The 25,099-nt window shown below is 40.5% G+C and overlaps 1 protein-coding gene across 8 annotated transcripts in view; it reads left to right on the top strand.

Moving 5' to 3' along the window:
* LOC124611756 (diacylglycerol kinase theta) overlaps window positions 1-25,099 on the top strand; it is a 713,198-nt gene that overhangs the window by 523,051 nt on the left and 165,048 nt on the right. For all 8 annotated transcript variants that reach the window (XM_047140277.1, XM_047140271.1, XM_047140276.1 and 5 more), the window contains one exon: window positions 417-591. In XM_047140277.1, the coding sequence (XP_046996233.1) occupies window positions 417-591 (175 nt within the window). The remainder of the gene's footprint in view (window positions 1-416; window positions 592-25,099) is intronic.

Raw genomic sequence — 25,099 nt, 5'->3', positions numbered from 1 at the left:
CAACCAGTTTACATGTTGATCAGGTGCCAACAAATCTCTCAGGTCTCCAGTCATTGTTGTCATTTACCAGTCAGAGCAAACTGCCTATAAAATTTATGGAGTTCTGTAGTACTATAATGCTACATTGTTGCACTTTGTGTAGATTTTTATAAGATATTAACTGTTGTATTATAGTGCACAGTTAACTATTATTAAACAAATCAAAATAACAGTGTAAGAGCTTCATTGGTGCTTGAATAATAAAATTAGGAGCTCATAGCAAGTAAACAGTGAATTTTGATGTAGTATTATGTGTATTTTTTATATAAAGCATTTATTTTTTAGAGCACAGAAGTATTTATATAAACACTGAATTGTATTGCTCTTTCTAGAAGAATTATCTTCTGCTTGTAAGAAAGTGAAATATTACTTTACAGTTATGCTGCTCCCAAACATTGAGCCCAGCACAGTACCTACTGGCGTGCAACCCCTATTGGTGTTTGTGAATGTAAAGTCTGGTGGATGCCAGGGTCTTGAGCTGATCTCAAGTTTCCGCAAACTGCTTAATCCCTATCAAGTGTTTGATCTTGATAATGGAGGACCACTCCCAGGGTATTTATAATATATTTGTGTCTTTCTTTTATATACACGTTGCCAGTATGATAAAAGTGGTTTAATTTTGTGTAACTATAAATACAAATGTGTTGGGTGCTTCAAATGCTAAAGGTGCATCATGTACATAATTTTTAATGTGTATATTTCGAATGAGTAACATTAAATATACATTTGAGTGTTGCCATCAGTCCATGAACTTATAACTCTGAGGGGTGAGGGGAAGAAGATGTATATGTACACCTCAGGTACTTTATTCTAGATATTAACTGATATATTTGACTGATTTTTCTGTTGGTGCTTGTCAGACATTACAATAATCATGGGAAAGAAAAATATTCCTGATGCTTTACAGAAACCCAGGAAAGTGTTCTTTTGTGATATTGTTAAAATATGTTTCATTAACATTAAAAAGGAAACACTTTCTTGGTGTTCTGTAAAAAATTGGAGAACATCAGGAAAGTATTACATATTTAATATTTTGCCATCTTCTGTCAAGCACCAACAATTAATTATACTTTATTACTTTGTGAAAACGTTAATAAACTACTTCAGATGAGACTTAAAAATATGGCAAGTTGCAGCTGTCAGAGAGGCCACAGGTAAGAAGAGACAAGATGTAGAAAACCATACAGATTTCACTGATATGATAAGAAGTGCCTAAGGGAAAGGGATTAAATGTACTAGGAGGAGATGCACAATAATTTTTGTGACAGTAAGCTCTAAAAGAAGTGTGGGGTAGGGAGGACTGATTTTGAAAATTTAAAATCAAAATAAAAGCATTTTAACAGCAAATGTGAAGGATTAAATGGTGAGATGATGCTCAAAAATGACTTTGGTGTAAATTATACACAGAGGAAGGGAAGAGGATAGTAAATCCTGTTTAAAAATAAACAGCAAACACTGAGAGAAATCAGTGTAAGTTTATGTGATTGGAATAATTCCCATTCTATACTAAATATTTCTACCTGTTCACACAGCCATCCGCGTATCATAACTACTACTATGGAAGAGAAACTTTGTAAATGTGGCATGACTTAAAACACCATATTAACAAAATAAAATGAATGTTCGTAACTGCAATAACCAACTACCACTAAACTGCTACGAAATATATTTGGTGACTCTAATTAAATTTAACATTGTAAAATGAACAGGAAGGCCACTACTTAGGAAAAATAACTACTACTTCCCAGTAATACCAACATCTCCTGTTGTTATTTCTTATTTTAGCTTAATATCTACAATCCTGCATTGAGACTTATGGTAAGGCAATCATTACTATGTAAAAAATATTGCTTTCAGGGCAAATAATGATATACTTACTAAAGTATTCCAGTGTATTATGCTGTGGTCGAATGAATTTCTTATAGAAATCCTTGTTTGGGTCTCATATGCAAAAGAAATCTTCCCTTGTCAAACAGTGAGTGCAGTTGCAACCATATTTAAAAGGACTGCAAGGTACACAATTTCATTGCCTACAATGGTGATGGTGCCAAGAGCATAGGGACTGGACAAATGAGGAATGCGATCACATGCTCTTCTATATGGTTGTGTCCGCCCCGGTAGCTGAGTGGTCAGCGTGACAGACTGTCAATCCTAAGGACCCGGGTTCGATTCCCGGTTGGGTTGGAGATTTTCTCCGCTCAGGGACTGGGTGTCGTGTTGTCCTAATCATCATCATTTCATCCCCATCGACGCGCAGGTCGCCGAAGTGGCGTCAAATCGAAAGACCTGCACCAGGCGAACGGTCTACCCGATGGGAGGCCCTAGCCACACGACATTTCCATTATATGGTTGTGCATAGGAATATGCATACTTAGACTAAAAAAGAAGAGTTAATGCTCGAAAGCTAGAGTGAATGGTGCTTTCTGTTACATGTTTGTGTGCTCCACATATTGATTTGCGATAGGTGAGTGATTGCCTTTCCCTTCTTTCATATATTGCTCCACCCAGAAATTTCCAGTATTGTGAAAGAAAACAATGTCCACAGTAGCCATCTGCATTGCGCTCTGAGATCGAAAACAGCATATTAGGAGCAAATAACCACTTCATCTCATGTGCAAACCACACGACATCCACATTCGGACTAAATAAAGAATAGCTATACAGCCTACTGCAGACAGTCTTTTCTTTCACAAAATTCTTGGAAGCTGTGGACCCACACATGAACAAAATTCCTTTTATTGTTGGACATGCTATCATGTGGCGATATGTAGGAACATGTAATGTACCAATGAACATTGTTGAATGTGATAGTTATGGTGGTACAGGTGTTATGGTGTGGGGAGGCAAAATGTTGCAGGGGTGTACTGAGCTCCAAATCATTGAGCATGGTACACTCATCAGTGTTATTGCGATGCTGTACTTCTTCCTCATGTGCTTCTTTTCAGGTATGCACTTGGCCCTGGCTGCACTTTTATAGACGGCAGTGCTTTACCACATCGAGCATTGCAGGGGCTCTTGGAACAAAAGGATATTCAGTGAATGGACTGGCCTGCACATTTCTCTCAGTTAAATCCCATTAAGCACATTTGGGACACATTGGGGAGATGTATCACAGTACATCTACATTGACCATCCTGCAGTTGTCAACTACACTAGTGAATGACCTACCACAAGAACTCCTTACCAACCTTGTAACAAGTATGGCAGCATGTTGCAGAACATGCATTGCTATCTCTGTTAATCACATACCCCATCATGAATTGCGATGATCTCAATGTAATTATTGTCTCTGAATAAAAGTGGCATTTCTATTTGTCTCATATTTCCTTATACTCTCCTGTAGCAGTTCTTTCTGTGTATGGTTCAAGTTTTATCAAGCTATGTTACTTGGCAGTGACACACCATTCGAAAGTTACTTTCAGGCTTACGTTTTACACACTAGTGTGCATAGGCATACAGACAGTCATGCCACAGTTAAGATGCCACCTGCAAGTTTCTTCCAGCTGGACTTTTCTTCTCTCTTCTGCTGGCTTCAGACAAATATGTGGTGGGTCTGTCTTCTTATCAAATGGTGGTATCTTATCAGTCTTCCTTGTAGTCTGTTAGTATTGTTCCTATGGGAAACTTACTTGCTAAGTTTGTCTCACCTTCATAGTAAAACTGTCTGGTAACTCTATAAGAATTCTGCTAACTGGAATATTTTTTGTTGAGCTTTGTTTGTAGCTCCAAAATGTAGGTAAAGTATTTGTGACATTGATGATTAAAAGATGAAAACATTATTTTTTCCACCACATCAGATGCAGTGATTATTATTATTATTATTATTATTATTATTATTATTTTAATTGTATAGTATGCTGTTGTTTAGTCAGTGCTTTATAACTCTTGTTTGTAAATTGTGTGTAGCCTACCACAACTTTTTGTCTGACCTCATAACAGATCCTGTTAACAAAAGCTCAACTACATCAGTTGTGGAATTGTTGACCTCTTCAGTGTGTCTCTTTAAGTTCATACATTTCATGCACAAAGGGCACTTCCTTATAACGGAAAAAATTTACAGTTTTTCAGTTTCTGTTTGACCACAGTATGCTTGTGGAAATCCACTTCCTGTTCACCATACAAGTTCCAGCACATTTTGTCTTTTGATTCTACATGAATTCTGTGACAGGATGTATGCTGTAATACTTGTCCTTGTATACAGTGAAGCCCTTTTCTAAATCATTCTTGAGGAGGACCTCAAGTAGTGCCATAACTCCACGCTCTTTTGTTTCCTTTATAGTATACATTTCCTTTCACAGAGCATAGGCAATGTCTGCATCACACACCTGAGAAAATATCCTCATTTCGTATTTCTCTGGCTTATTTTTTAGGTACATACAAAATTTTACATGACCTCAAAATCCATCACCTGTAAAGAGCTTAACATATGCCAAAAAATGATGAGAAGCCTGAATTCAGGTAGTCAAAGTACATACACATTTTAAGTAGTTAGTTTATTACACTTTTTTATCTGGCTAAACACTCAGTAATGGCTAATAAAACAAACTAATTGTGGAATAAAGAAGTAGTTCCAGTAATACAGCCTTTGCAGAAAAATTTCACCTTCCTTTAAGAAGTATTTGAATTGTTACCAGGAGTATGAAGAACTAAATTCATTGACCAGTAGTTGCTGTGTATAGGCTTTCTGAGAACACTCAAATAAATAACAATTATGGAAAACAAGTTAATTTCATATGTTTTCATCTTGTTCCACTTGTATCAGATATTATTGAACATTGGTGAGTGTTGTCTTCACTTTTGTATGATCATCCCACTTTGATATTGATTTGTCTCAGTTTTTGTAATTCTGGTCATTTCAGCTGGCATGAATGACAAAAACAGTTATAAGCAGCTGATTTGAAATCTTATCTCAAGAAGTGCAATTGCACCAGTAGCTTCTTAGAAAAAAATCTTAGCACTGCATGTAACATAATCCATCTACATTCAGTGTCTGAGAGGCTTTTGTGTGATATTTTCTATTCTTTCTGAGGTTTAGATATTGAAGCTGAGGGCTCTGATAGTTGATTGTTGTCATCATCTTCAGCTGTTAGCAATGAGAATGGAATAAGCATCACAAGAAAAATAACAGAATTATAGGTACCTGTATCTACAGAATCTTCTAAATCTGGGTTCATATTGGAGCCTCAAAATCTCTTTTAGAGCCACAGTTATCAAACTGTTCATCGAGCATTCTCAAAAATTTACTTGTTTCTAAATTCTCCGTTGTTACTACTTAAAACCAAATAAAACAATACTGTGGTGTCAACTTGCAGTAAAGGCAATGAGTCCATTAAAAGTCAAAACAAGCTTGAGTATATGATAGACATGTATTAAGCTATCAGACATCATCCAACTGGGAACTTATTACATGTGGGGGTCCCACAAGGTTCCATCTTAGGGCCCTTACTTTTTCTTGTGTATATCAATGACTTTTCACCAGTTACACTACCAGATGCCAAGGTTGTTTTGTTTGCTGATGATAGAAACATGGCAATAAATAGCAAATCAAGTGTGGTCTTAGAAAAATCAGCTAATAAAATATTTGTGGATATTAATCACTGGTTCCTAGCCAATTCTTTGTCACTAAACTGTGAAAAACTACACTAAATGCAATTCAGAACTTGTAAGGGGTGTCCCACGAGTATATGCCTAACGTACAATGACAAACAGATAGAAGAAGTGGAAAGTGTTAAATTCTTGGGATTACAGCTTGATAATAAATTCAACTGCAAGGAGCACACCACAGAGCTGCTGAAGTGTCTTAACAAATCTCTATTTGCAATACGAATTGTGTCAGACATAGGGGACATAAAAATGAAGAAGCTGGCATACTATGCTTACTTTTATTCCATAGTGCCATAAGGGATAATTTTTTGTGGTAATTCATCAAGCCAAGCTAAAAGTTTTCCAGGCACAAAATCGTGCAATAAGAGTTATATGTGGTGTGAACTCAAGAACATCTAGCAGAAGCCTGTTTAGGGAACTAGGGATACTAACTACTGCTTCCCAATATATTTACTGCTTAGTGAAATTTGTCATTAAAAATATATCACTTTTTCAAACCAATAGCTCAACTCATGGAATCAATACTAGAAAAAAGAATAATCTTCACAAGGATTTAAAGTCACTTACCCTTGTACAAAAAGGTGTGCATTATTCAGGAACACACATTTTCAGTAACTTGCCAGCAGCCATTAAAAGCTTAACAACCAATGAAATTCAGTTTAAGAGAAGCGTAAAGGATTTATTGGTGGCCAACTCCTTCTACTCAGTTGATGAATTTCTCAGTAGAACCAACAGTATTTGTGTGTGTGTGTGTGTGTGTGTGTGTGGGTATGTGTGTGTGTGTGTGTGTGTGTGTGTGTGTGTGTGTGTGTGTGTATAAGTACAATCTAACTTATGAACCATTTCAGTGCAGTAATGTGTTCATTGTAAATAAGTGTTATAGTAGTTCTATTATATTTTTAGTACCTTATCAATAAAAACATTTTTTTTTATTTTAAATTCAGTGCATTAATGCGATCTTACTAAATGAATGTTTGTAAAATGATTCTTTCATATAGTGTTCATTAAAAAAAATGACGATAATTCCACTTGGAACCTGTGGACGGTACATTAGCTTCTTTGTTTCGGTTGTAAATATTTGTCCTGTATTATTGTTTAACTGACATGTTCTACATCCTGGAGGACCTCCTCACTACGGAACAATTGGAACGAAAGTAAATTTAATCTAATGTAATTGATATTTTTCTCTTGGAAAGGGAAGTGGACAGATGAAAGCAGAAAGGTTAACTGCTACCCTCTAGTGTCTCTCTTGCTGAGTTTCACTACCAGACCAATTAATGTGATTTGGTGTGAACTGCCCAACTTTCATTCAGCTGCCACAGTTAACACCTGAAGTCAGATCGGACCCCACCATTGGGGTGTTGGTATATTCCACAGAGTACATTGTTAAAGGTTTATTGTACTACCCAAAGAGTAGTACAATGAAGTGAAGTTCTGAGAGACTGCAGGAGGGTGTGCAATTAAGTTTTACATTGAAGGCAGCAACAGTGTCAATGACATGAAAATGTTTTGAGCAGTGTCATAGGACCACATAACGGTGCTGCATGTAATGAGAAGCTGCTGTGTCAAATGGGAAAGGAATCAGAGCATGTTTTACTACCATTCTTTTGATGTTGCTAAGGTAAGTTAAGTTGTTGGATAGGACATGCTAAGGGATGGATTTCAAATGAAACTGTAATGCTGATTTGCAACATAGACTGGTATTTTATGATGATTCTTCAAAGTTTTAGACTGACTCAAATGGCACAAGAAATTTTATTGTGTGCTAGAGTGATGACGCCACAGCATGAAATGAAGACAATGCTGAGGCTGGCTGTAAGCTGTACTCTCTGACTCTGCTTATGTTTGTGTGGGTGTGTGTGAGGCGAGAGGGGGAGGGGGGATTGCATGTGTATGTGTATCTGCAGGAGAGTGTGTCTTAACTTGAGAAAAATAGTACGTGATTAAGACACAGAACATGTACTTAGAAGGAACCTGGAAATAAGAGTGACCACTTTCTCATTCCTGCCTGCTTCCCCATGTAAATACATATTGATGTTATCAGCCTGTTGGATTCCATATTCATACATATGTATCACTGCAAGGTATTGAACTAGGTCATAAAGATAGGTAGATAGGGGTAGAAGAGTTGATAATGCTGTGAATTTGAGAAAGAGTAACTAATTTGTGAAAATAACACTTTTAAATTGTGCTCTGAATTTTCTAAGAGGCATCAGATGATGTCAACTCCTGTTCCCTGATTTAGAGTAAGGAATTTAAGTTGGCAGTATTAAAAACTTGAGATGTACCAATGTGGTTTTGTAAATGTAATGTATTAATAATTTTGTATATGTAACATTCCTATCATTAAATGATCACTTATTACCAGATACGTAAATGAAAAATAATGGCAGCCACTGGATGTACTTTATTAAGTTGGTGAGCTAACGAAGAAACATTTTTAATGTTTAATAGTGTGTCATTAGTTGTTATGCTCAAAAAAATTCGGAAAATAAAAGTTTGGTTGAACACAGTAACATAGAGGCTGTTGTAAAAACACACACACACACACACACACACACACACACACACACACACACACACAATGAAGTTAACATACAGACACACACAATGAAGTTTTGCAATGGTAAAGAAGAGGAAGATAATGAACAATGTTGAAGAATATAAGTAATACAAGTTAGTGCTAATTTTAAATTGGAAATGTTGAGTACAGGGTTTTGGAATAAAACATTAGCTGGAGGAAGCAAGTGGGAAGGTTGGCTGTAATTCATGGCCAATAAAGGTATTACGTCTCCACAGTAGGGAAATTAAATGGTTGTGAGCTGCCAAATGTGTGCAAAACATTTCATTAACTGTAAGGGGCAGTCAGATGAAAGTGAGAAAGATGGAAAAATTAACTAAACTGCCTGTAGTGGTAACGGAAATCACAATTTTATGGGCAGGACTGGGACTGCATAACTTATAGAAACCAATTCTCCAAAACAATTTGTTATGCACTGCTACAACAAAGAAACAAAAAGCAAATTAAATCAGTTTTAAATCATTTTGCGTGAAGACTTGAATGAATATGATGAAAAGTCAAGCAGGCTTATGAGGACAGTTCAATATATATGAGATACGTTCAAAATATTGTGAAACTTTGCCCACAAAAATTTTCTATGCTTACCTTTTACTTATTGTGCATCGTCTCCTTCAAAATAATCTCCTCTGCAACTAATATGCCACTCCAAATGTCATTTACCCTTTCGAAGCAGTCTCTGTATGCCTCTTTCTGGATCAGACAATAAGAAATTCAGCCTTCAGTTACAAGTTCTGGATCATGCGAAGTGCCGTCCACAAATTTTCTTTCATCTTGTCTGTCTTTGCAAATCTTCATCCTTTCAATGGGGTTTTAACTTTGATCCAATCACCAGATATGATTGTCTTACAGAACACCTTGTTCTCATCTGCATGATCCAAAAACTCTTCACAGATTGCGTGGCAAAGGTCTTTCTGATCGTGACTCATGAGCCGTGTAACAAACTTGGCAGCAACAGAGTGCATTCCAAGATGCTGTGTCAGAATTTGATGATATGATCTGACTGAAATGTTGCATTCTTCTTCAGTCTCTTGGACAGTCAGTCTTCGATTGGTAAGCACAGTTTCATTGATGTTCCTGACATGAGCATTGTCGTTAGGAAGCGGCTTCTCGGGTAGCAGAGTACTTGTGGCATGCACATGGGGATTTTTTAGGTTAGGCAGTAGTGCGAGGTGTCCTGATGAACACTCACCAGTCGACGTGGAAGCAGGGAAATCAGGACGCACTCAGTGTAAAGACACTTCAGCTACCAAGATATTAGCAGTAAATTTTCAGAGTGTTCAGAATAAAGTTCCTGAATTTACTGCCCTCAGGAAGCGTGTGGCACGCAAATTATTCTCGGGACTGAGACCTGGCTGAACCCTGAGATAGGAAGCTCTGAAATATTTAGTGAGGGTTGGAATGTTTATCAGATTAGACACCGTAGGAGGTGGTGTCCTCATTGCAGTTGACAAAAATATTGTGTCTACTGAGGTCGAAGTAGAGTGTGATTGTGAAGTTATCTGGACACATTTAACAGGGCTAGGAGAAATAAAGTTAATTGTTGGGTGTTATTACCGACCACCAGGTTTCACCGTGACAGTTCTAGAATCATTCAAAGGGAGTCTACACTCTGTATCGGAGAAGTACCCGGGTCATACTCTATTAGTCGGAGGCGACTTCAACCTACCTAGTATAGACTGGGATGTCTATGGATTCATTACAGGTGGTACATACAAGCCATCGTGTGAATTACTTTTGAACACATTATCCGAAAACTGTCTTGAGCACCTAAATCGACAGCCAATGCGTAATGGAAATATTTTAGATCTGGTAGCCACAAACAGACCAGACCTCATTGATGGTGTCAGTGTTGAGACAGGGATTAGTGATCATGATGTTGTCATTACGACTATGGTTACAAAAGTTAAAAAGTTGGTCAAGAAGGCTAGGAGAGTATTCTTACTAGAAAGAGCAGATAAGCAGTTGTTAGCATCCCACTTAGTAAATGAATCAACTTCATTTACGTCCGGTACGATGGACGTGGAAGAATTATGGGCAAATTTTAAACACATTGTAAATCACGCAATGGAGAAATATGTGCCAAAAAAGTGGTATATGGACGGAAAAGACCCACCGTGGTTTAACAGCGCAATTCGGAGAATGCTCAGGAAGCAAAGACAGTTGCACTCGCGGTACAAGAAAGATCAGGAGAATGAGGAAGGCCCAAGTTAGTAGAGATTTGTGCTGCTGTAAAAAGAGCGATGCGTGAAGCATACAACCACTACCACCGTCATACCTTACCAAAAGATCTTGCTGAAAACCCAAGGAAATTCTGGTCTTACGTAAAATCGGTAAGTGGGTCGAAGACTTCCATCCAGTCACTCACTGATCAGTCTGGCCTGCCAGTGGAAGACAGCAAAACGAAAGCTGAAATTTTAAATTTAGCATGTGAGAAATCTCAGGAGGATCGTACAAACATACCGCCGTTTGAGTCTTGTACAGATTCCCGTATGGAGCACATAGTGATAGACATCCCAGGGGTTGTGTAGCAGCTGAATGGGTCGAAAATAATAAATCGCCAGGTCCTGATGGGATTCCAATTCGGTTTTACAGAGAGTGCTCTACTGCATTGGCTCCTTACTTAGCTTGCATTTATTGCAAATCTTTTGCCCAACGTAAAGTCCCAAGTGACTGGGAAAAAGCGCAGGTGATGCTTGTATATAAGAAGGGTAGAAGGACGGATCCTCAAAATTACAGACCAATATCCTTAACATCGGTTTGTTGCACGATTCTTGAAAATATTCTCAGTTTGAATATAATGAATTTCCTTGAGACAGAGAAGTTACTGTCCATGCATCAGCACGGCTTTAGAAAGCATCGGTCCTGTGAAATGCAACTCGCCCTTTTTTCACATGATATCTTGCGAACCATGGATGAAGGGTATCAGACGGATGCTATATTCCTTGACTTCCGGAAAGTGTTTGACTCGGTGCCCCACTGCAGACTCCTAACTAAGGTATGAACATATGGGATTGGTTGCCAAGTATGTGAGTGACTCGAAGACTTCTTAAGTAATAGAACCCAGTACATTGTCCTCGATGGTGAGTGTTCATCGGAGGTGCCCCAGGGAAGTGTGGTAGGTCCGCTGTTGTTTTCTGTCTGCATAAATGATCTTTTGGATAGGGTGGATATCAATGTGCGGCTGTTTGCTGATGCTGCTGTTGTGTACAGGAAGGTGTCATCATTGAGTGACTGTAGGAGGATACAAGATGACTGGGACAGGATTTGCGATTGGTGTAAAGAGTGGCAGCTAACTCTAAATATAGATAAATGTAAAAGAATAGGAAAAGAATCCCATAATGTTTGAATACTCCACTAGTAGCGTAGCGCTTGACACAGTCATGTCGATTAAATATTTGGGCGTAACATTGCAGAACAATATGAAGTGGGACAAGCATGCAATGGCAGTTGTGGGGAAGGCTGATAGTCGTCTTCGGTTCATTGGTAGAATTTTGGGAAGATATGGTTCATCTGTAAAGGAGACCGCTTATAAAACACTAATATGACATATTCTTGAGTACTGCTCGAGCATTTGGGTTTCCTATCAGGTCGGATTGAGGGAGGACATAGAAGCAATTCAGAGGCAGGCTGCTAGATTTGTTTCTGGTAGTTTTGATCATCACGCGAGTGTTACAGAAATGCTTCAGGAACTCGGGTGGGATTCTCTGGAGGAAAGGAGGCGTTCTTTTCGTGAATCGCTACTGAGGAAATTTAGAGAACCAGCATTTGAGGGCAACTTATATTTCACGGAAAGACCACAAAGATAAGATAAGAGAGATTAGGGCTCATACAGAGGCATATAGGCAGTCATTTTTCCCTCGTTCTGTTTGGGAGTGGAACAGGGAGAGAAGATGCTAGTTGTGGTACGAGATACCCTCCGCCACGCATCGTATGGTGGATTGCGGAGTATGTATGTAGATGTACATGTAGATGTAGATGTCAGAGGGCATCGTGAACAAGGGTCATGTTTAACTTTCGTCCAGCTATTTTTAAACCATGTGAACCATTCATAACATTGAGTACAGCTTAAGGACTCATCACTGTAGGCTTCCTGCATCATCTGTTGTGTCTCTGAGAAGGTTTTCTTGAGTTTTACGCAAAATTTAATGCAGACGCATTACTCCTCTAAGTCTGCCATCTCAAAATTCACAAAATGTGAGACAACATTGTACTCAATACAGCACGGAATAATAAATAGCAGATGTACATCAGTGAAACTTCCAGCAGTACACAATATACACAGGCATGTGCAAGGATGCCAGCCACATTTCTCTCCAATGTACCATTGGCACAAAATTACTAATATTACCGAATTTTTTGACCAGACTTTGTATTAGTATTAATTCAAGTTGCCTGAGCAATGTGCTTTTCAAGTGTTATCAATTTCCAGACAGATTACTATAGTCATTGGTATGCCCTTTTATAAAATAGGGGAGACAGATATTGTACACATTTGTAACATTTCCTTATTACTGGTGTTTTGAAGACTCTTGAGATCATGTATTAGAAATTAGTGCACATCTCAACATATATATTTTTTCAGGTTTTTGTTATTGCTTCAAGAAATGACCATCTGCATGATTTCAGTTGGTGTGTTTTTGTGTGAGACATTTAATGGAAAAAGTGTAAGTTTGAGGCCAGGAAATATCTTCTGTGATTTTAAAAGTACTTGATTGTGTAAAGCATAAGCTGGAGTGTTACAGGTTACTCATTTCATATACAAACAGCAGGAAGCAGAATGTTCTTCTCCAGTGTCAGTAAACGGGGAAGAAAGTAGAACATAATTAGAGTGATGTATAGTGTTAAGTGCTTGGTGTATTACTTCGACATCTATCAATCATCTGCTGCCGAATGTGAGAGATGATTAAAAAAATAGGCTTCAACAAAAAATACAAGTGATATTGTGAAATATGTGTAATGTAATGTAATTTTTTAAGAAATGAGGTGGTCACTAACTTCAGCATGTGGCCTGCAGGTAACAAATTTTTATTCAACGTAACACAGTGCGGCTGTTTCTGGCATTACTCTTGCAAGAGCAACATTTTGCTGTCTCAGTTTTATTTAAAAATAGGTGAAATTAAACTTTTTGAATGATTAGGACAGTAGATAAATGAAAAATACTGATTTTGAGTTGAAAATAAGAACTATACAATCTTTTCATCTGAGAATATTATCCTCTGCCATTGACATTGGGAAAAAAGTGCATAAAAACAATGTTGAAAGGATAGGTTGTTACTCACCACATAGAATAGGCATGAGTCACTGACAGGCATTGTGAAAAAGAATGTTAGAAATATTTCAGCTTTTGGGGAAAATCCTTCTTCATAAGTAGGAAATACACTCACAGAACTTCTCACACACACACATACCCACCCTTTGGGTGCTTAGGCCTACTGTGGCTGCATCTAACCTGAGTGGGTGGGTAGTGGGGATAAGGAAGAGGCACGGGGTGGGAAGTGGGAGGGATAGGAGGGTAGGGATGGGGGAAGATACTAGTGCTGGCTGTGGATGCATGTAGGGAAGTGGTGGGGACTGGAGAATTAAGCCGCTAGGTACAGCATAGAAAAACTGTGCTGGGAAAGGGGAGGGAGGGGGGTGGGGGAAGGGAGGTTAGTGAAGAGGAAACAATTATATACTGACATTTACAAAGTGGGAGGCATGTGTAGCAGTTGAGTAGGAGTAGGGAAGGGGACAGGCAAATGGAGGATAGGAACTAGTAAAGACTGAGACCAGAGGGCATGCAGGAACAAAAGATATGTTATAGGGAGAGTTCCAGGGAGGAATGTGGAGAGGGTGTCTTCTCCCTCAATCAGTGTCAATAAGAAGGCATCATTGAATCTGGACGAAGTGAGAGGTTTCGGATTCTGGCTGGTTAAGAAGGATTCTTGTAAATGGTCCATGAATAAATTAGCATGAGATGGTGCCATGTAGTGCCCATTGCTGTACCACTGATTTGTTTGTGGGTGATTAGATTAGATTAGATTAGATTAGATTAATACTAGTTCCATGGATCATGAATACGATATTTCGTAATGATGTGGAACGAGTCGAATTTTCCAATACATGACATAATTAGGTTAATTTAACAACATACTTAAGTTAATATAACAACTTTATTTTTTGTGTTTTTTGTTTTTCTTTATTTTTTATTTTATTTTTTTTTATTTTTTTTTTATTTTTTTTCTTAATTTATATCTAAAAATTCCTCTATGGAGTAGAAGGAGTTGTCATTCAGAAATTCTTTTAATTTCTTCTTAAATACTTGTTGGTTATCTGTCAGACTTTTGATACTATTTGGTAAGTGACCAAAGACTTTAGTGCCAGTATAATTCACCCCTTTCTGTGCCAAAGTTAGATTTAATCTTGAATAGTGAAGATCGTCCTTTCTCCTAGTATTGTAGTTATGCACACTGCTATTACTTTTGAATTGGGTTTGGTTGTTAATAACAAATTTCATAAGAGAGTATATATACTGAGAAGCTACTGTGAATATCCCTAGATCCTTAAATAAATGTCTGCAGGATGATCTTGGGTGGACTCCAGCTATTATTCTGATTACACACTTTTGTGCAATAAATACTTTATTCCTCAGTGATGAGTTACCCCAAAATATGATGCCATATGAAAGCAATGAGTGAAAATAGGCGTAGTAAGCTAATTTACTAAGATGTTTATCACCAAAATTTGCAATGACCCTTATTGCATATTAGCTGGGTGATGCCTTCAAATGAAAAGTAATTATGAGGGAGGATATGGTTGGTCACGATGACCAGGCAGGAGGTTGTAGGTTTGGAGTCAGATGAATGTTGGGGTAGATATTGTTCAATTGGGGAAAGGATTTTAGTATGGAGGAAGCTGGCATCGGCAGTAACAAGCAAGGCATCAGATGACAAAGGAACAGAAACTCTGAAGTGTTGGTGAAAGAAATGGCAAGTGTGTTTTAAATGGGACGATAGGCTACAAACAATAGGCTGGAGGTGTTGGTCCACAACAGCAGAAATTCTCTGTGTGAGTGCACAGTAACCAGCCACAGTGGAGCATCCTGGGTGGTTGGAGTTATAAACTTTAGGAAGCATGTAGAGGGTATGAGTGCAGGGTTGAAGGAGAGACAGACTCAGGGTAGTGGTTCTGATGTGGTCTGGAGGTCCTGCAAGATTTCTGGGCTGGGATCACTGTGGCAGAGCTTGTGCATGGATGTATGTCACAGCTGGTGGAGTCCTCCTGCCAATCATCCCTGCAGTTCATAACCACAGTGGTGGAGCCTCTGTCAGCAGGTATGATTATAAGGCAGAATCAGTTTTTAGATGAAAATGTGAGATTGGTTTCCATTTGGTTGAGGGACGTGGAGAATGTTTTAGAGGCAAGGTTCAAGGTTGGGACATTCTGGAAAGTTAACAGAGAGGATTTAAGGGTAGTAGGGGAGGATCATGGTTGGATGAAGGAGTAAACTGAGTGAGGCAGGGTTCAATATTGGTTTTGGATTGAGTCTGATTAGTAGGGTTAGTGACAAAAAAAAAGTGATCTGTTGTAGGAGTTGAGAGAAGGAGAAAATGTCTTTAACGAGCCCAGCACGATTGCATTTGAAAGTGAGCAAAAGGTAAGACCTTTGATATTTCTTGGGACTGAGACTTATGATGGAGGACAGGTTCATGAGTGTGTGCAGATCTGTTTAGCCTCTAGGGTCTGTAGGCTCATAGGAGAGAGTTTCTGAGGGTGTGGTAAATGTAGCAGGTATCCAAGGCAGGGTTTTGCAGCTATGAGGGGATGCAGGGGAGGTTACATGGAGGTTCTTGTAGTGGTGGTAGACAGTGGTAATCCATTGCAGGGGTCTGAGGCAAAGAGCCTGAACAGTTTTTTAAAATGGTTTTGTGCATGTTTATCAAGTTTATGGAGGGCATGGGTTTCAGTCTGGGAGATGGGATGGAAGAATTTGGGACAGCAAAGCAGGAGAAATTTATGGATGGAGAGCAAGTAGTGTAAGGAGGCTTGGGCCTGATTGATATGGTTCTGCAGGTCTAGATTGGTGAGAACTGTTGATGATGGAATTTGATCAGATAGGAGTTGTCATGAAAGGAAGAGTTGCAGCCTGAGATGGGTAATTTGATAGTCACGCCATTTGTGTGTGTTTGTGTGTGTGGGGGGGGGGGGGGGGGGGGGGGGGGGAGGGGGGGTGTTCCAAGAGCTAGTGAACAATGCAAGAACTGTATAAGGATTGGGTTCTGAATAGGGATTGGGAAACTTCTCTCTATTAACTCCAGTTGAAGGGGGAAGGAGCCATAATCAAGGATAAAAAAAGAGCCAAATATATAAAATTGTGTAGAAATATGTGGGAAAATCACAAAAATGACAATACAGATGAATGATAGTGAAAAATAAAACCTGAATAAGGTGGGCCTATAGTGATAAGCAAAAACAAAATAAAATCAATGAACAAAGTGATAAAATAAGTAACGAATTTTATCAGGTTCTCTTCCATATGGAATAGATGTGGTCAGTGACTGTTGTTATTTAAAGTTGAGAAAATGTACAGCAATCTATCTCTAATAACCTGTTTATTGCAGAGCAAGATTTCAACATTTGTGTGGATATCATCAGTGTGGTAAGATGCAAGTCAAATTGTTATTTTTGGTTGTTTATGCAAATAGCCCCTACCAGCCTATCCTTGTCAGTATTTCAGTTCACCATCAACTGAAATGCTGACATGGATAGTCTAGTAGGGGCTGTTTGTATAAACAAGCAATAATGATGATCTGACTTACATATTATTGCACTGATAATATCCACACAGTGGTTGAAATCTAGATGTGCAATAAGCAGATTATTAGCGACTGACTGCTGTATATTTACTCAACTTGAAATAAAAAGATGATTATAGAGTGGGGCGCAGGTCAGTGGCTTGATACATGTAAAGAGGGGGAGAGTGGGAAAGATAGTGTAATTCGTTTAAGTGAGGTCATTACGATGTGAGCCTGAATGAGTGAAATGAGGAGGAGCAGGAAGGGGACTTGTGCAGGGTACAGTGAAGTGCATGTGGCACAGGAAAATACCCAAAAATATGTGAGTGTGAAGTGGAATAGTGTGATCAGTTTGGAGGTGTAGGACTAATTATATTGGCAGGAGAAATGTAGGACACAAGATGCTGTGGCTACAAACTACAGGAGCACGTAGCCATGTCTTGTAGCTGGATATTCATTCATACGAGGTGCTATCCAAAATTTTCAGTACTGTTGCTGCCATCTGTTGAAAACCTTACATTTGGACTAATGGTCACCATCACCCTTGAAGTAGTTCCCATCCGTATGTACACACTGGTTCCAGCACTTCTGCCGCTGGTCAAACGTTTTCTGGAAGACCTGTTCTTTGAGGGGGTTATCACCACCAGTGATGCTTCTTGAATCCTCTCAAGAGTGTCAAACTGATGGTCTTTCAACTTGAGTTTCAGTTTTGGGAATAACGCAAAGTTGCAAGATGCCAAATCTGGTGAGTACGGTGGGTGGGGTACAACCGCCATGTTGTTTTTTTTGCCAAAAAGGTGCTGGTGAGCAAGGACGTGTGACAGGGTGCATTGTCGTGATGCAGCAGCCAGTTCCCTTGATGCCAAAGTTCAGGCCATCGTCGCCGCACATTTTCACGGAGCCGTTAGTAAACATCACAGTAGTACTCGGAATTCAGTGTTTGGTTGGGTGGTACGAATTCTTAGTGCACAATTCCGTCAGTATCAAAGAAAACGATGATCTTGCTCTTCGCTTTGCTCTTCACCTGTCTCACATTTTTGGGTCTTGGAGAGCCCGGGCTCTTCCACTGGGATGATTGTTGCTCTGGCTCTGGGTCATAACCGTAAATCCAGCTCTCGTGACCGGTGATAACCCATGACAAGAAGGTTGGATCATCAGATGTGGTCTGATGAAGGTCCATGCACACTTCAGCATGCTGTGCCTTCTGATCGGCAGTCAAGATCCTTGGCACAAATTTTGCGGCAACATGATGCATGCCCAATTAATCAGTTAGCATTCGTTGACATGTCCCATAACCAATACCCACTTCATCCGCAAGGTCTTGAATGGTTCGACGTCGACCCGCACGAACCAATTGTTGAAGTTTGGCAACAATGTCTGGCATTGTGCAGCTAATGAGCCTTCCAGTGTGAGCATCATCTTCGACGTATGTATGACTGGCCCTGAACCGAGCATGCCACTCAAACACACGTGTACGGCTCATGCTCTGTCCCCCAAACACTTGTTGAATCATTGCAAGGGTCTTCGTAGCACTTTTCCCGAGATATGCACAGAATTTGATACACACGCTGTTCTGTTTGCAGATCCATTGTAAAATTGGCACACACCAAACGTAGAATATTATGGAAATCACTGTGGACACGCAACACATCCTCCCAGCTGAATGCCACTCCATACTGACTTATCAAATACGCAGCTCTCACCACCTAGTGGTTAAAGATCTACTACTCCTACTTTCCAAATGACAGCACCAGTCCCAAAAATTTTGGATTCCACATTGTATAGTGTTGCTTGGAAGTCGGAATCTGTGCAGTTCAGGAAGAAAGACAATAATATTGCAAAGTAGAGACAGAAAAGGATGGACACTGAGTAGTAAAATGCAATCAAGGTTAGTAACAAAGGAAAGAGCACTGAAATGTGGGATGGAAGGAGGCCATTAACCAAAGTCAAACAATATGTCCAGGATGGGACAACAACAATATGGAAAGGATAGATTGCTACTCACCACATAGAGCAGGTGTTGAATTGCAGAGAGGCATAATGAAAACATATACTAGTAATATTTCAGATCTTGGACAAAGTCCTCCTTCAAAGGTAGAAAACTCGCACACATACACACAACAACAACTCATAAACACTTATGACCAGTGTCTCCAAGCAACAAGGCCCAACTGCGACAGCATCAGATGTGAGTAGCAGTCTGACTGGGGTGGGTAGCAGAGATAAGGAGGATGTGTGGGACAGGGAGAGGAAAGGATAGCAGGATAGGGGTAGGGAAGATGTTAGTGCTCACCATGGGAGCAAACAGAGACATGGTAGGGAGAGCTATTAGGCGCAGCATTGGGGAGTTTTGCTCGGGAGTTTGTACTAGAAGAAGGGTGAGGGAAAGGGAAGGAGGAAATGGAGAGGAGAGAAGAGGAAGTGACTGTGTAGGAGCATTGATAGGGTAGAAGATATCCATAGTACTGGAGTGGAGGCAAAGAAGAGGACAGGCAGGTGGAGGACAGGGACTAGTGAAGGTTGAGGGCAGGGGGTTAAACCTTGTATTGCCAATAATGTGTATTCACAGGGTGGGGGTTAGTCTATGCACCCCCCCCCCCCAAAAAAAAAAAACAAAAAAAACAAAAAAAAAAAATTGGGTTGTTGTTGACATATGTTAACATTGTAATGTCAGATGTAGATGTAGGTTTAGATATACTTTTTAAAGAAGTACTAATGTGTATTTGGGATCCAAATTTGAAAATATCTTTTAGCACACTCTTAGCAGTACCTACACACTTTCAGTAATGTGTACTACCAAGGAGGGGGTAGAGAGTATGTATTTTGTGACCACCACAAAAATTTTAATTATTGTAGACTTATACTAACACCGTACTTTTCACACTTTTTAAAGAGATACTGATGTGTTAGTTGGGTCCTGAAACTGAAGATATTTAATATGACGTTCAGTGTGAAATATCACATCTACTAATGAGACCGAAACTTATGGGTTAAATTTAACTGCAAAATTTAAAACATTCTTGGAATCTGGCAGAAGACTTCATTAAAATCAATAAATATTATTTTCAAAATTTTAAGGTATAAAGTACCTGACTAGATTACGATATTTTCAGGAGGTGGGCACAAAGTTGCTCTCCCTCCCCCTCCTCTTGGTATTGCAAGGTTTAAGAGAATGATGGAGATGTTGTAGATAGAATTCCCACCTGTTCTGTTAACAAAAGCTGCTGTTGTTGTGTAGAATCCAGATGGCACAAGCTGTAGAACAGTCTCTGAAGTGAAACACATTGTGTTGGGTAGCATTTCATCAATTAAGTGGACCAGCTGTCTATTGGTTACAATTTGGCAGTGGTTATTCATGTGGACAGACACCTTGTTAGTTGTCAAGCCCACATAGAATGTGTCACAATGGTTGCAGCTAAGTTGGTAGATCACATGGCTCCTTTTACATGTGGCCTGCCTTTGATGGGGTAGGAGATGCCAATCACTGGACTGGAGTAGGTGGTAGTGGTAGGATGTATGGGACAGGTCTTGCATGTGGGTTTGTTGCACCAATATGAGTTATGAGGCATAGCATGGGAAAAGTACAGATGGACAAGGATATTGTGTAGTTCAGTTGGGTGGTGGAATTCCACTGAGGGAAGGGTGGGGAGGATATTTCTCATTTATTTCAGGGCAGGATGAGAGATAGTTGAGAAGTTGGGGGACAGTGGGTATGTGGTGATTGGTAGCTGATGGGTGAGACAAAACTTGGTGGACAGTGCATGTGTGGGGAATGGTAGCTGATTGGTGCGACAAGGCATGTGAGATCTGTTTCTGTAAAGGTTTGTGAGAGTAATTTTGTTCTTTTAAGGCCCTAGTGAGACACATGGCATGTTTGTAGAGGGACTGCTAGCTACTACAGATGTGACGACAATGGGTGGCTAGGCTGTGTTGAAGGGACTTCTTCGTGTGGAATGTGTGGCAAGTGTCAAGGCAAAGTAGAGGTATTATTGGTAGTTGGTAGGTTTGATGTTCACAGAGTTACAGGTGTTGCCATCCTTGAGGTGAAGGTCGACATTGAGGGAGGTGGCTGAGGAGGAGCAGTGGAGGAGAAGGTGTTGAGGTTTTTGAGGAATGTGAAATAGGGTGGCCTCCCCCTTGGTCCAGATCACCTCCCCCTTGGTCCAGATCATGAAGATGCCATCAGTGAATCTCAACCAGGTGAGGCATTTGTGATTCTGAGTGGTTATGAAGGATTTCTCTAGATAACCGAAGAATGTGTTGGTTTAGGATGGTGTGCTGTGGATGCCCATTGCTGTACCATGGATTTGTTGTTGGTGATGCCTTCAAAGGTGAATTAATAAGGGGTGAGGATGTTGGTCGTCATGATGACCAGGAAGGAGGTTGTAGGTTTGGAGGCAGTGGGGCACTGGGATAGGTGGTGTTCAATATGGTTAACACTATGGGTGTTGGCGATGTTAGTGTGGAGGGAGTTGGCACTGACAGTGACAAGCAGACTGCCACCATGTAAAGGAACAGGAACTGTGGAGAGAAGGTGGAGGGAAGAATCTCTTTTATGCAGGAGGTTAGGTTAGTTGACAAACCCTGTCTTGCAGACCTACTACATTTACCACTCCTAAGTCCCTCTTGCCACCTTACAGAACCCAGATCCTAAACAGACCGACAACACTGTCATGAGCTTGTCCTCCACAAGTCTCAGTCCCACAGAAATGCTGGTTCTTTCCGCAGACCTTACCCTTTGACCCTCCACCAAATTCAGTCATGCTGGGCTTGTTGATGACATTCTCTCCCTCTCTTGATTCTTACAATTGATCAATTGTTTTGCTACAAACACTTATAATCAGACTCATTCCAAACCCATTAATAACCATGCCTCACTCAGTTTGATCCTCCATCCAACTGTTGTCTACTTACACTGTCACTGAATCACCTGTTAAATTTCCAGAATTTCTTCTACAGTATTCCCCAGATCCCTCAACGTGGAAACCAAGCTCACATTTGGAGAAAGAATCACAATCCGCAATTGAAAACCCGATCCCGACCTTATAATCATACTTGCTGACAGAGGCTCCATGAGTGTAGTCATAAATCGAAGGCGTTATCCGGCATAAGGGCTCCAACAGATGACAGATGTGTCTGCCTACAAGACAGGCCAAGGTGACACCACTCTTTAAATCAGTGCAGTCTCGTATCTCTTTTGAGATCCTTAGGTCCATCCTGAACATCTTCCCAAAGCCTGTCTCTCTGTCACTCCCACCACTCCCCACACTCTTGCCTTCTACATGCTTCCTAAAGTTAGTAGACCCAACCACCCAGAATGCCCCACTATGGCTGGGTACCATGTCCCAATGGAGAGAATCTCTTCCCTAGTGAACCAACATATGCAGCAATTTCCTGTAACCTATCCGCCCATATAACAACAATAATCATTTACTGCACTAGCTCTCTACAGTTGATATTCTTGAGGAATGTAGATGGCTGTCCTCTCCCTCAGTCCATATCACGAAGTGGGTGAAGAGCTGGGATTCCTGTACCACCCAACGACTTGCTTGTTACTGTCGATGCCACATTCTTGTACCCTAAAGTCTCCAATGCCTATGACTTTGCTGTTATTGAACACTACCTTCCCCAGTGCCCACTGACTCTGAACGTACAACCTCCTTCCTGGTCACCACAACCAACTATATCATCATCTATTATTACTTCTGCTTTGAAGGTACCATATACAGACAAGACCATGATACAGCAGTGGGCGTCTGTGTGGCTAACCTATTCAAGAGCTGTCTAGAGATATCCTTCATAACTAGCTAGAATCCCAGCTCTTCACCCACTTCATGATCTGGACTGAGGGAGAGGACATTCCTCAAGAATATCAACCTCCCCACTTGCTTCATCTGGTCCTCCTCAGCCCAATTAGCCACCTTCTTTGATGTCAACCTCTACCTCAAGGACACATCAAACTTACCAACCATTAACAATACCTCCACTTTGAAAACTACCACCCATCCCACATGAAGAAGCCCCTTCCATAAAGTCTGGTCACCCATATTGTCACTTCTTTAGTGATGAGCAGGCCCACTCCAAATATGCCAAATGTCTCACTGATGTCTTCATAGACTGAAATTACCTTCCACTCTTATCCACAAACAGACATCCTATGCCTTGTTTCATCAGTCAGCCTTCGCAAACCCACTGTCTGGCCACAGTGGAGCACTCATCTCTTGAGTCAGTATCACCTAGGACTGAAGCAAGTGAATCACATTCTCTGCCAAGGGTTCCGCTCTCTCTCCAGCTGCCCTAAAATGAGAAATATACTCCCCACTATCCTCCCCATCCCTCCCCTGCGATACTCTGCTACCCAACCAACATACGCAATATCCTTGTCCCTCCCCACTCCACACCGCTCCCATCCCCATTCCTCATGGCTCATATTGGTGCAATAGGTCCAGTAGCAAGACCTATTATGTACATCCTCCCACTGCCACCTACTCCAGTCATGTCACTGGCGTGTCCTACCCCATCGAAGGCAAGCCACATGTTAAAGCAGCCATATGATGTACCGACTTTACTGCAATCATTGTGCTGCATTCTGTGTGGATGTGGTAGCTAAAAGCTTTCTGTCAGCATGAATGGCCACTGCCAAATTGTGGCCAACAGACTGCTAGACCACCCAGTTGCTGAACATACTGCCCAACATATGTGCTTCATTTTAATGATTGCTTAACAGCCTGTGCCATCTCAGTTCTTCTCACCAACACCAGCTTTTATGAATTGAGCCTGCGGGAGCCGTCCCTAAACGTATCCTCTGTTTCTATAACCCTCCTGGCCTCAAGCTTCACTAGTTGGTGCCCTCAACCTGCCTATCCCTCTCTCCTGCCACTCCAGTACTACACACACCTTCGGTCTTTTCAGTGCACCTACACAATCCTTTTGTCTTTTTAATTTCTTTCCTGTCCCTTTCCTTCTACTCCCCCCCCCCCCTTCTTCCCTCCCCCTTCCCAGTCCAGCCAACCAATGCTGCAGACCTTTCATGTCCTTCTTGCATACTCATACAGGGAGTACCTCTACCCTTCCATCCCTCTGCGACTCCATCCCATACCATTTATTTACCCCACTACCCACCCCAACTACATTCCTGCTCACGTCAGACTTAGTTGCAGTCTGACATTAGCTCCTGAAGATGGTGGCTATTTGTGTGTGTGAGTTCTTCTTGTGTGAATGCGTGTGAGTTTTCTACTTCTGAAGAAAAGCTGTATTCAAAAGCTGAAATACACTCATGGAAAGAAATCACTCCACCAAAAAATAATCAATGTAGAGTAATGAAATTTCAGGAATACATTTGCGTAGGTATCATTCGTAAGTGATCAACATTTCAAGATCACAGGTTAATATAAGTGCAGAATAAGCCATTGCAGTTGTAAAATGCTGGTATGTTAAAATCTGGTGTAACTGCCTGAATGTTGAATGCAAACAAGCACACATTGTGTTGTACAGGTGCCAGACATCAGTTTGTGGGATGGAGTGCCTTGTCTGTTACACTTGGTCAGTCAATACAGGGACAGTTAACACTTTTTGTGGATGATACTTGAGTTTTCATCTGATGATGCCTCACATGTGCTCAATTGGAGACAGACCTGGTGATTGAGCAGGCCAAGGCAATGTGTCGATATTCTGTAGAGCATGTTGGGTTACAACAGCAGCATATGAGCTAGCATTATCCTTTTCGAAAACACTCCTGGAAAGCTGTTGATGAGTGGCAGCACAACAGGTTGAATCACCAGATTGACATACAATTTTGCAGTCAGGGTGTGTGAGATAACAATGAGACTGCTTCTGTTACCATACAAAATCGCACCTGAGACCATAATTCAAGGTGTAGGTCCAATGTGTCTGGCATGCAGACAAGTTGGTCACAGGACCTCAATTGACCACCTCATAACAAACACACAGCCGTCACTGACACTGAGGCAGAACCAGATTTCATCAGAAAACACAATGAATCTCCACCCTGCACCCCAATGAGCTCTTACTTGACACCACTGAAGTCACAAATGGTGAAGGTTTGGAGTCAGTGGAATGCACACTACTGGGTGTCTGGCTC

This window comes from Schistocerca americana, chromosome 1 (genome assembly GCF_021461395.2).
Source record: "Schistocerca americana isolate TAMUIC-IGC-003095 chromosome 1, iqSchAmer2.1, whole genome shotgun sequence".
NCBI classification, from domain to species: domain Eukaryota; kingdom Metazoa; phylum Arthropoda; class Insecta; order Orthoptera; family Acrididae; genus Schistocerca; species Schistocerca americana.
The sequence above is the reverse complement of the archived record's forward strand: the minus strand, read 5'-3'. Positions and strand labels throughout refer to the sequence as shown.